Here is an 11,600-nt window from a genome sequence, read left to right on the forward strand (position 1 = left end):
TGCGGATGGATGATGATGAGCGACGATTCCCACCGCAGCACCAGGAGTCGCAACCGGGAAAAGAATACCTCATGAACCCTCTCCCACAATTCAGCAACCCTAATTACAAGCCCTCTGGCAAACTCCATGTACGTTGCATTTATTACTTTTTTAATTTATTTTGAACGACACAAATTACATCAAATCCGTCTTCGGCGGGCCTCAAACCCCCAACTTCAAGGGGAGCAACACCACATTAACACCTTAACTCCAATGACTTTGCCAATTGAACCCAAGTTTATATTTCTTTATAAATTAATCACTAAATGTATTTAAATTTACTAAATACATTAAAAACAAAAAAAAATATGTTATTTTATAATCAAACTTATAATTCTTTACATTACCCGAAACACGGCACGAGAAAAATAGGTATTTGAGTTAATTAATACAACCCGTTTAAATGGATTGACCTGTTTTTAAAATCCAGTATGGTTTAGGTTAACCATATTTATACGGGTTAACCCCGCTTAAGTATTTTAAAAACTTTTATAATTTTGTTTTTGCTTTTTCTGTTTTCTACTTCACTTTTTTCAAAAGATACATTTGTAATTTTCAATTCATTTTTAATATTACTAGTATTAAGCCCCTGCGTTGCAACGCTTGTCATAAAACTTTGTTAAATAGTAGCAATACTATACTATTGTCAGCGACCACCAACACCGGAAAAGCTCGTAAAAACAAAATAAATAAAAACGGGAAAAAAGTAACGCCTAGCGAAAATGAGACGTAAAATCTTTGAATCACGCACGCTCGTTGCTGAGAAATTAAACCAAAACGTAAAACATAGAAAGAAAATAACTAAGTTCATCTAGGACCTGCGTGTTGGACGAACTTGTCAAACGCAGAAAAATAGATATGACGCGACGGGCCAGTCAAACGAGAAAAAATATACGAAAAAATGTTGAACCACACATGCACGTTGCGGTGCGTTAACAGAATTGGGATTAAATTGCAAAAGATGAAAACTTTGGGTTAAAAGTAAAAAAACAAAGGGACTAAATTGCAAAATTAAAGTTATTTATTAATTTTAGAAAAAGATAAGGATAAAAAAATAAGTGATATCTATTAACTAATATTAACTAGAATTATGACCCGCCGCAATGCGGCGGGGATTCTTTAGTTATAACTAAGTCGATTTAGTACTCGCACGTTATGTTGAACCTGTCAAAGGGAAAAAAAATAGACGATGTAAAAACGTTCACCCACACACGCATGTCGCGTTGTGTTAACTCGGAAAATTTAGAACGAAACGTAAAAACGTTAAACCAAAGATGCACGTTGCGATGTGTTAAGTCAGAAAATTAGAACGAAGCATAAAGCGTAAAATTTGCGGAAAATGAAAACAATAAAGGAACAAAGTTGAAAGTAAAAAAGTTGTGAGAATAGATCGCAAAAGATAAAAAGTTTTGGGTTAAAAGTAAAAAAACAAATAGTTTTGGGTTAAAGTAATTTATGAAATACTTCTGAGTGAAAAGTAAAAAAAAAATCATTTTTTTAAAAAACCGCCAAAGTCAAGGTTACAACAATCATATGCATGCATAACCATTTTTTTCTTTGAAAAACCCCCAAAGCCAAGATTACAACACTTCGCGAAAGACGAAAAGTATAAGGGAGCAAAGTTGTAAAAGATGAAAAGCTTTGGGATAAAAATAAAAAAAATATCAAAATGGTTAAATTGCAAATGATGGATACTTTTAAATTAGAAGTGAGAAATCAAATTAATCAAAGGGGTTAGTTGTATAAGATAGAAACTTTTGAATTAGAAATGAAAAATCAAACTAATCAGAGGGGTTAAATTACCAAAGATTAAAACTTTAAAGTTAAATTGTTCAAGATTAAAACTTTAAGGTTAAAAAGAAAATTTTCAATTTTTTTTGAAAAACTTCCAAACCTAAAAGTACAACAACCTTAAGGATAGTTGTGTTGCTAATTTATAGGTTTTTAATATTAAAAGAAATTTATTAAACAAATATAAACAAAATTTATGAGGTTGAAAGAGAGAATGACATTTGGCATTATTTAGAGTTTTTTATTATAAGTTAGATTATAAAAACTATTCACATTACTGATTTTTTTAACGACAAATTTAAATCATTAACATACCACTAAAGTATAATTGTGTCACTTCAAAACCACCAAAACTATCTGATTATATACATCTTCACGCAAATTTATATTACTCATTTACTTAGGGCACACGGGGTGCACACCGAAAACCCCATCGGGGAGGTGTTTTGCCGAGCGGGGATGCACCGCCATCACTGCGGTGACCAAGAGAGAGGGAGTGAATTAGGTGGCGGCTCACCGAAGAGAGAGGGAGGAGAGAGAGAGGGGCGGTCCAATCAATGCTTTTTTTTTTTTTTTTAAAAAAAAAAAAAAAAAAACCAATTCACCTAAGAGGGGAGTGCCGCCATCAATTTAGGGTGTTAGGGGAGTTTAAGAGGGGAGTTGACGTGGCACACGACGATTGGTTGGACGTAAGAGAGGGGACTCACCTCTTAGGTGAGCACCCCTTACACCCTTAGACAATTCTAAGTAATATCTATTTTGCTTTAAAAAAAAATTCTCTTTAAATCTTTTAATAGATGCACTTGCAATTCCCAGTCAGTATTCAAGATTTTCATGATAACTCTTAATATTCCTTCCTCAACTCTAAGGCTACAGGGTGTGGTCATGACCCTTTATATTAGTGTCATGTCACCCTCTTCTAAGGCTATAGGATGTGGTAATAACCCTTGTGACCATCATGACCCTCCACGTCAGTGTCATGTAATCAATCATCCAAAACCACTACCCTAAGGGTGGTGTAGCATTCCATTCATGTTCCTAGGTGTCAAATCATATCCCAACCATGACCCCACACTCTTTAGCCTAAGGCTGGACGGTATGGAGGTTCGTCCTCCACCGTCCTGGAGCGTCGCCGGACCGAACACCACGCCGCCCCCCTCAGTCTTCGTCCTTGGCGTCGAGTTCTGGACGTTGGGGACGCTCACAAGAAGACAAAAATTACTCCCCCCTCTCTCTCACACACCTATACATACAATATATACATACACATTTTAGGTTCATCATCCAATTTCCATACCTCCATCCTCTTTGCCCCATCCTCATGCCTATCCTACGTAGCGCTTACATGACGGACCATCCTCTAAGAGAGAACCATCACCATACCGTGTAGTCTAAGTACTACCTATTTTGCTTTAAAAAAGATGCAATTGCAATTCCCAGTCAGTATTCAAGACATTCATGAAAACTCTTAATATTCCTCTGCCGACTCTAATATTATATAATTCTTCACTAGTCTCAGATTCTCAATTTCTTATTTTTTGGTTTCTCTTTCATACTTTATTATGAGTTTGGTTTCAATATTATATGGTTAGTACCGTAATAATGGTAGTTTTCTGCACCATTTATCTATTTGTCATACTTATATTCACCTTTTAAACGATAACCACTTACAACCTACTTATAACTCTTTAGCATGTATGGCTTACTTAAAATAAAGGGTTAAGTGGGCCGAGTTTGGTTTGACCTGAATTTATGTGTGTGAGTTAACATTGAAAGCTATGACATAAGTAATAATATGGGTCGTGTTCGGGTTATACGATACGATTGAACCCGCCAGCCCGATGCGATTGACACCCATATTACGATCACTAAATTTAAAAGGTAAAAATTCATACATATGTTAATTAATTTGAAGGGAACAACTAATTACATTGGGAAACAGCGAGTTATATTTCCTCGTAATAAGGTTTGACGCAAAACTACTATGGAGTCGGGGGTCTCACTGGAAGCAACCTCTCTATTCCTACGGGGTAGAGGTAAGGCTGTCTACATCTTACGCTCCTTAGACCCTATCTAAGCTTTGCTATTAGTGGAATTTAATGAGTACATGATGATGTATTATAAGAGGTCATGACTGTGTAATAATGTGCTGTATATTCTCATATAATATATTGTAAGAGATGGTTATGAACCGCTTGAGTCGCAGCTCTCATGATCTGGCCTATTTTGATAAAAGTTATCTGTCATTTTCGTCGTTGTGGTTTGTTCACTTTTGCCATTTTAGGCCTATTTTAAAAAATGCACCAGTTTCCTCCCTGACATACTGGAAACGTGCCACTTCAGTCCAAAAGTTAAAACTCAGTTAAGTCAGACATGTTAAATGAAGGGTATTATTGTCAATTCATATATTTTTTATTTTCACCTTATTTATGAATTGACAGTAATACCCTTCATTTAATCTGTCTGACTTATCTGGGTTTTAATTTTTGGACTGAATGACACGTTTCTAGTATGTCAGGGAGGAAAGGAAACTGATGCATTTTTGAAAATTGGTATGAAATGGTAAAAATGAACAAACCAAAGGGACGAAAATAGCAGTTAACTCTTCTTGATAATATTGGGTAGCTGCAAATTTTACTAGTGGGTTTTTTTTTTTTTTTTTTTTGGTAGCTGATAGATTCCTTTTTTAAATTTATTAACTGTCCGCCTTTCCCACAAGAAAAGAAACTATATCGTTAGATGTTGTATGAGTGAACTCAAAGCTGAGTAAACATAGCCATAATGAATCATGGTGAAATATAGTCATAATGAATCAAACATGCTTGCACTTGATCAAATTATGTATATGTCCATACTTTCTCAAACATTACAATACTTGGTCAAAGTCTCATATACTCATTAATATACTATTTCACGCTTAATAATTTATTATTTCTAGGCTTTATACATGTGTGTAGTTTTAATTTCTAAATCATTTATGATATTATCTGGTTTTAAAGATCAGCCCGAACAATGGACTGGTAAGGTGACCGGTTAGATACCGGTCCGGTTGTAAAAGTGGTTGGAAGGTTATGTATTTGAATTGAAGCCTTCATGAGTATGTAGCTTCCGAATGAGTAATGAACTTATGAACATAAGAAGGAATATCATCTCTCCTTGCTTTTTTACTAAAAGAAAAATCATCAAAAAATGTGGTTACTTGTTGTAGGGAAAGGTGGCATTGGTGACAGGAGGAGATTCGGGTATTGGAAGGTCTGTTTGCTACCACTTTGCAATGGAGGGTGCAACTGTAGCCTTCACTTATGTCAAGGGTGTCGAGGACATAGACGCAAATGATACTTTGAGGATCATAAATGAGTCAAAAGTTAAAGGCTTGGGTGATCCGATTGCGATACCTACCGACCTTAGGTATAGCGCGAATTGTAAAGATGTCGTAGATGAGGTCATTGCAAAATACGGGCGCATTGATGTCCTCGTCAACAATCCAGCTGTGCAGTACTATGTGTATTCGTATTCGTTAGAAGAGGTCACAGAGGAGAGAATTGAAAGGATATTTAGGACCAACATTTTCTCCTATTTTTTCATGACAAGGTGTGTGTAACATTGTTGTTATTTTTTCCTGGATAAATTTATACATGTAGAAAATCTGATAATACATTTTTATTTGATATAAATCTTTATTGAAAACCAAGTTGTATTTAGAATAAAGTAGTTTTTTGGTCTCGTAAACACTAAAAAACATTTTATTTAGAATATAACTCGGTTTTCAATATAATTTATATATGAACATAGGAAAAATTAATAAAATTTAAATATTACAAAAAATTATTAATAACTTGGTTATGTAGGCACGCCTTGGAGCACATGAAAGAAGGAAGCGCGATCATAAACACCACATCAGTGTTGGCGTACACAGCTATCCTACCGAGTTGGCTCGAATACATTTCAACAAAGGGAGCTATAGTGTCCTTCACAAGGGCTCTAGCATTGCATCTAGTTGAAAAGAAAATTCGTGTCAATGGTGTGGCTCCTGGTCCTATATGGACACCACTGCAAGCTGCAGCACTTAATGACGAAGATATAGCGATATTTGGGTCACAGGTACCCATGGATAGGGCAGGTCAACCTTATGAGGTAGCTCCGTCATATGTATTCCTTGCATCCGGGCAGGACTCTTCCTACTTTACTGGCCAGGTTCTTCATCCTAATGGTAATAAATTCTCCGCACACATGCAAATCTATTGTTGTAGTCTGCTTAAGTTTTTAGTCTTGTGTCTTCGATATTGTGTGAAGATAGTGATCGTGTTTCCATTTTTGCAGGCGGGGTAATCGTAAATGGTTAGTACTTGTGAGGTCCTTGAATTTCATAAAATAATGGAGTGAAGCATACATAAGTTTGTGTATTTTAAATAAATTGATGTTCTGATGTAGATATCTATGTTCTGACAAATATCGCCGCTAATAGTCCCAAATGTCGCCGCTAAAGGTAATAGCGGCGACATGTCACCGGTAATGAGTCGCCGCTAAAAGATCCTGTGGCGCCTCTATTGGCTAATATCGCCGCTAATGATAAGGACTTTTAGCGGCGACAAATGTCGTCGCTAAAAGCGTCTTCGCTAATAGGTATACTTATATGTCGCCGCTAAAAGCCAATTTTTTTAAAAAATTTTTGTTGCATTTGCAGTATTTTCCGTTATAAACAAACCTGCCAATTTTCAAATTTTACGCAACACAAACACACTAAACAAACATAATGCTTTACATACAAAAATCGCATAAAACGTTTCTGTACAATAACATCCTAAAATATCCGAAAAATAACATTCTAAAATATCGGTACAATAATACTAATTACTCCTCATCATCCTTGTCAAAAAGGTCGTCATCGTCATAGTCATCGTCGGTTGTGGCTTGCTTTCCCCTCGCCGCAAGATAGGATTCAAGTTGGTTTACGAATGCCGGAGTTTGGAACAAACTCGAAACATATTCCTACACTAACATATATCAAAACCAATATTATGAGTATTCAGGCTAAAACGACGATCTTAGTTTCGACGCTCCTAGGGGACCTACGCACCTTACGGTTCGACATGGACTAAATAATAAAAAAATATATATTTTAACGATGATCTTAGTTTCGTCGCTCGTTACTGACCTACGCACTTTACGGACGACGTCGACTAGATAACAAAAAAAATTACTTTAACGACGAACTTAGTTTCGACGCTCGTTAGGGCCCTACGCGCCTTACGGTTCAACTTCGACTAAATAATAAAAAAATATATTTTAACGACGAACTTAGTTTTGACGCTCGTTAGGGCCGTACGCGCCTTACAAGCGTCGAAACTAAGATCGTCGTTAAATTATATATATTTTTTTTATTATTTAGTCGACGTCGTCCGTAAGGTGCGTACGGCCCTAACGAGCGTCGAAACTAAGATCGTCATTAAATTATATTTTTTTATTATTTAGTCGAAGTCGAACCGTAAGGCACGTAGGTCCCTAACGAGCGTCGAAACTAAGTTCGTCGTTAAAATAAGAGTGTGAGACTAAATCGTATGATGCGGATAATAAAACGTCATGAAACATAAATACGTAAGCGATAGTATGGACGGTTCTAACCTCGAAAATGCGAATTGTCACATACTTTGTTCTATCACTACGTCGTTAACTGATCACTAACTTTTGAGCTTGTTACTATACTTTCGGGGTGTCCAAAGATCCCTAAAACCTTCCTAAGATTCCTATGACACCCCTCAAAAGTATAAAAACAACATCAAAAGTTAGTGATCAGTTAACAACATGGTGACAGAACACACTGAGTGTTAAGTTGGGAACAACGGGCGTCAAAGTGATAGTTGAGGCTGATAGCGGCCAATAGCCAATAGTTGGGGTGATTAAATCCAATAGCTTCTTAAAAAGAGAACAATTTTGTGCGAATGTAGTGTGCTACTAATTATGTTGACATCATATTATAAATGTCATATTCTTAACAAATACTTGCACAAACATGTATATTTAGAAACAGAGCCTTATTGTGTATCATACAACGATATAAATGTATACAAAGATTAAAAAGCGAAAGACTGAGATTGTACCATGATATATTATCCAAATCTAAAATTCCGAGACCACCAATTCCAACACGAACGAAAAGATAATGACCATGGGATCTTATAGCAGAAACGTCTCTCACACAAACACACCTTCATAACATAGATTCGTTGGTCGATCTAAACATACGAAGATCGATAAAGAACGACCGTAACAGATTTTGCAGAGGACGATTTGGGTTTGTAAATGGTGATAGTGAGGAGATGGAAGTGTGACGGCTGAACCAAATTAGGTTAACCATATATATATCATGTACGTATATATTATCCCTAAAAATATTTTTATTTTTATTTTAGGAATTTTTACATATTTCCCCTCCCTAAGGTGGTTTATTACATATTTACCCAATCAAAAAATTCAATTACATATTTCCCCTCATTAAACCATATATATTACATATTTCTTCTTTTCATTAAAAATACTCTTATTAATGACTATTTTACCCTTAATGAACTAATTAAATGAATATTTACATATTTCTCCTTTTTAATATCATCAATTAGTTACATATTTCCGCAATTCATGTAGTATTTTCCCATTCACAAAAATAAGTTAGAACTTGCATTTTAATGGGTCAATAAATGATTAACAACAATCCAAACTTGCATACAGAAGAATAAGGAGCAACTGAAACTGAAAATTTGAGTAAGGTTGTCAAAGTTGGGGTGTTGGACGACTAAACTCCACCGGGTGTAATTCTTTCTGTAATTAAAATTTATAGTTGTGATCTTCACACGCCAATATTCCTTGTAATTAAGCTTCACATGACAGTGAACTCGAATCGGACATATGTGTTTTGTGCATTGAACCAGAGGTGTCAGGGTGTTTTTACCTGGGCTGTTCACTACCGAAGTTAGATATGGTGAGTTTGTGCTGCAAAACAATTAATACCTTAACTGATTGCACTAAGGTTGAACGTAGTGGGGCGCGAAGTGGGGCCATAGCGCCAACATAGCGCCGCCCACACCATAACGTTGGGCGCTATGCCCAAAAAAAAATAAAAGGCGTGATATTTATAGCGGCGCGAGATGGTGGTGATTTGTTTTTTTTGACCGTTGAACAACGGTCATATGTAAAAAAAAAAAAAAATCAATTTTTTAAATTTTTCACACTATAAATACCCTCCTATTCTTCCATTTTTTTTACAACTCAATACATTCTCATTCTCATTCTCTATATATTTTTAAAAAAGCTAGTCTCACCTTATAAAAAAAATGGGTTCCCCGTCGGAAGACTCTTTCACCGAAATTCACCGAAGATTTTTTTCGCCCGACGAAGACGCGGCCGAGGAAGAAGCGGTTACGAGTGCATGTATTTTTTTGGTACAAGCATTTGAGCACATTCGGCCTACTCCCCCTCCACGACCCATCTTGCGACGCACCTATATCTTGCGAGATCGTGAAGCCGCGAATGAGCGTTTGATGAAAGACTATTTTGATGCGCCACCGGTTCACGGACCGAATGTTTTTAGACGACGTTTTCGGATGAGCCAAAGGTTATTTTTGCGCATTAATAATGACTTAGAAAATAGGTATGATTTCTTTAAGCAAAGAATGGACGCACGAGGATATCTAGGCTTCACCTCAATTCAAAAGGTCACATCCGCCTTACGCGTATTATCATACGGAAACACGTACGACATCAACGACGAGTATTTGAAGATGGCGGAGAAAACAACCCGAGATTGCTTGGAACAATTTTGCTATGGTAATTTTTATTGTCTTTTATTTATTTACTATTATATATTTATTTTTTGGTAGCTTATTAGTAAATTATATTATATTTTAGGAATATGCCAGTTATATGGAAAACGTTATTTGAGAAACCCCACTTGGAACGACCTTCAAAAAATATATGAGGTGCATCTAGAAAAGCATGGAATACCCGGCATGATTGGTAGCTTGGATTGTCGTCAATGGCGTTGGTATAATTGTCCAACCGCATGGCGAGGTCAACATACACGGGGTGATCAAAAAGGGCCAACTTTGGTATTACAAGGTGTTGCGTCATACGACCTTTGGGTTTGGTCGGCCTTCTTTGGTGTAGCCGGGTGTTTTAACGATATTAATACGTTAGAGGATTCACCATTAATAGAGGGCTACATTTCTGGAACTATACCAAAGGCCGGTTTTCATGCAAACGGGAACGATTACGAGCATGGCTACTACTTGGCCGATGGTATCTACCCTGAGTATTCGATTATTGTTAAAACATTTTCTGAAACTTTCGATGAAAAAAGAAAGTATTTTAAAAAATTACAAGAGTCTTCGAGAAAGGACATCGAGAGGTGTTTTGGGGTTCTACAGCAACGATGGCATTTTATCAGAAATCCTTGTCGCATGTGGCATAAGGATAAAATACGAATGGCCATGTATGCTTGCATCATTTTGCATAATATGATCATTGAGGATGATGGAAAAGCGATATGCCAAAACTATATTCCCGAAGATTTGGTCGAAGTAACCCAAGCGACAATGGAAGAGAGACTCGCAAATGCTCAACTACTGCGATCTAGAGAAATACATAACACGTTGAAGGCGGATTTGGTTGAGCATGCTTGGGCGATTCGCCCAATTCGATTCAACAGTGATCACGACGAAGATTCCGAGGAAGAAGTGGTTGAGGAATTCGAAGACGGGAACTTTGAAGACGTAGGTTTGGATGCTGGAGAAAACGAAGAGGAAGAAGGAGAGAACGAAGATGACACTGAAGAATAAATTTATTTTTTAGGTGTAATTTTTTTTTTTTGTGTAACTTTTTTTTTAATTTTAATGTAGTGTTTTTTATTTAATGTAATGTTTTTTTATTTTATAAAACTTATAAATTATTTAAAAAAATGAAAATTAAATTAATTGAGTAATGATTACACAGGGGCTTTATGACTACGGCCTCAAATTGCATAACGCCTCATAAAGCCCCTTGCTGACGTGGCATGCCACATGTCGCATAACGCCCCTTTGAGGGCTTTATGACTATACATGGCCTAACAAAAGTATTCAACTTTTATCCAAAGACACAAAATAAAAATAAAAAAAATAAAAAAAAAACGAAAAAAAGCCGTACTTTACACAACTTCCAGGGCGAGTACCATTATTTTGGAAGCCTTTTGTTCTTAAGTAATTTGAAGATAACTCAACATCCATATTGTTTTTATTGTTTTAATAAAGATTTACTGATTTTTGTCTACAAAGCACTTTGCATAATAAAAAATACAGACCACATAAAATATTGACAAATCCATTAAAGAAAATGAGATCTCAAACTGTTGCTTCAAAAGATCTTAGGTCGGGACTGAGAGCTTCATAGTAACGGTGAGTCGGCGGAACCGTCGATTTGATCATTAAATCTCACAAACCCAACATTCAGTTAAGCTATTAATCATATAGATCGAATCTTTTGATTCTGCCAAACCTAAAAACTAATCTGGTGACACACTAGTCAAGTAATCAGCTTTCCCATAAATCGTCGTGTGGGGTTCAGCGTGGGAACGAATGGGATTACCAGGGGAAAGGAGTAGAGGATTGTGCGAACTTATTAGTTTTTTTTTTTTTTTTTTTTTTTTGAACGGCAAATTTGGATCACTGACGGACCACTGGAGTATCATCGTACCATCAGAGGAACCACCCGATCATATCCATCTCCACTAGGCATAATAC

General features: G+C 36.2%; 1 protein-coding gene across 1 annotated transcript; it reads left to right on the forward strand.

Moving 5' to 3' along the window:
* Positions 1-6,314, forward strand: LOC110892451 (glucose and ribitol dehydrogenase). The gene is made up of 5 exons (XM_022139611.2): positions 1-128; positions 5,039-5,421; positions 5,679-6,040; positions 6,151-6,168; positions 6,262-6,314. The coding sequence occupies exons 1-5, from the start codon at positions 6-8 to the stop codon at positions 6,312-6,314; spliced, it is 939 nt and encodes a 312-aa protein (XP_021995303.2). The 5' UTR covers positions 1-5.
* The last annotated feature ends 5,286 nt before the right edge of the window (positions 6,315-11,600 follow it).

This window comes from Helianthus annuus, chromosome 12, assembly GCF_002127325.2.
Source record: "Helianthus annuus cultivar XRQ/B chromosome 12, HanXRQr2.0-SUNRISE, whole genome shotgun sequence".
Lineage (NCBI taxonomy): Eukaryota > Viridiplantae > Streptophyta > Magnoliopsida > Asterales > Asteraceae > Helianthus > Helianthus annuus.

What these genes read in the sequence shown, in the direction of transcription:
- LOC110892451 (XM_022139611.2), top strand. Translation starts at nt 6, where the DNA reads ATGGATGATGATGAGCGACGATTCCCACCGCAGCACCAGGAGTCGCAA. An exon ending in AGCCCTCTGGCAAACTCCAT is followed by an intron (nt 129 to 5,038) that starts GTACGTTGCATT and finishes TACTTGTTGTAG; the next exon opens with GGAAAGGTGGCATTGGTGAC. An exon ending in TCCTATTTTTTCATGACAAG is followed by an intron (nt 5,422 to 5,678) that starts GTGTGTGTAACA and finishes TTGGTTATGTAG; the next exon opens with GCACGCCTTGGAGCACATGA.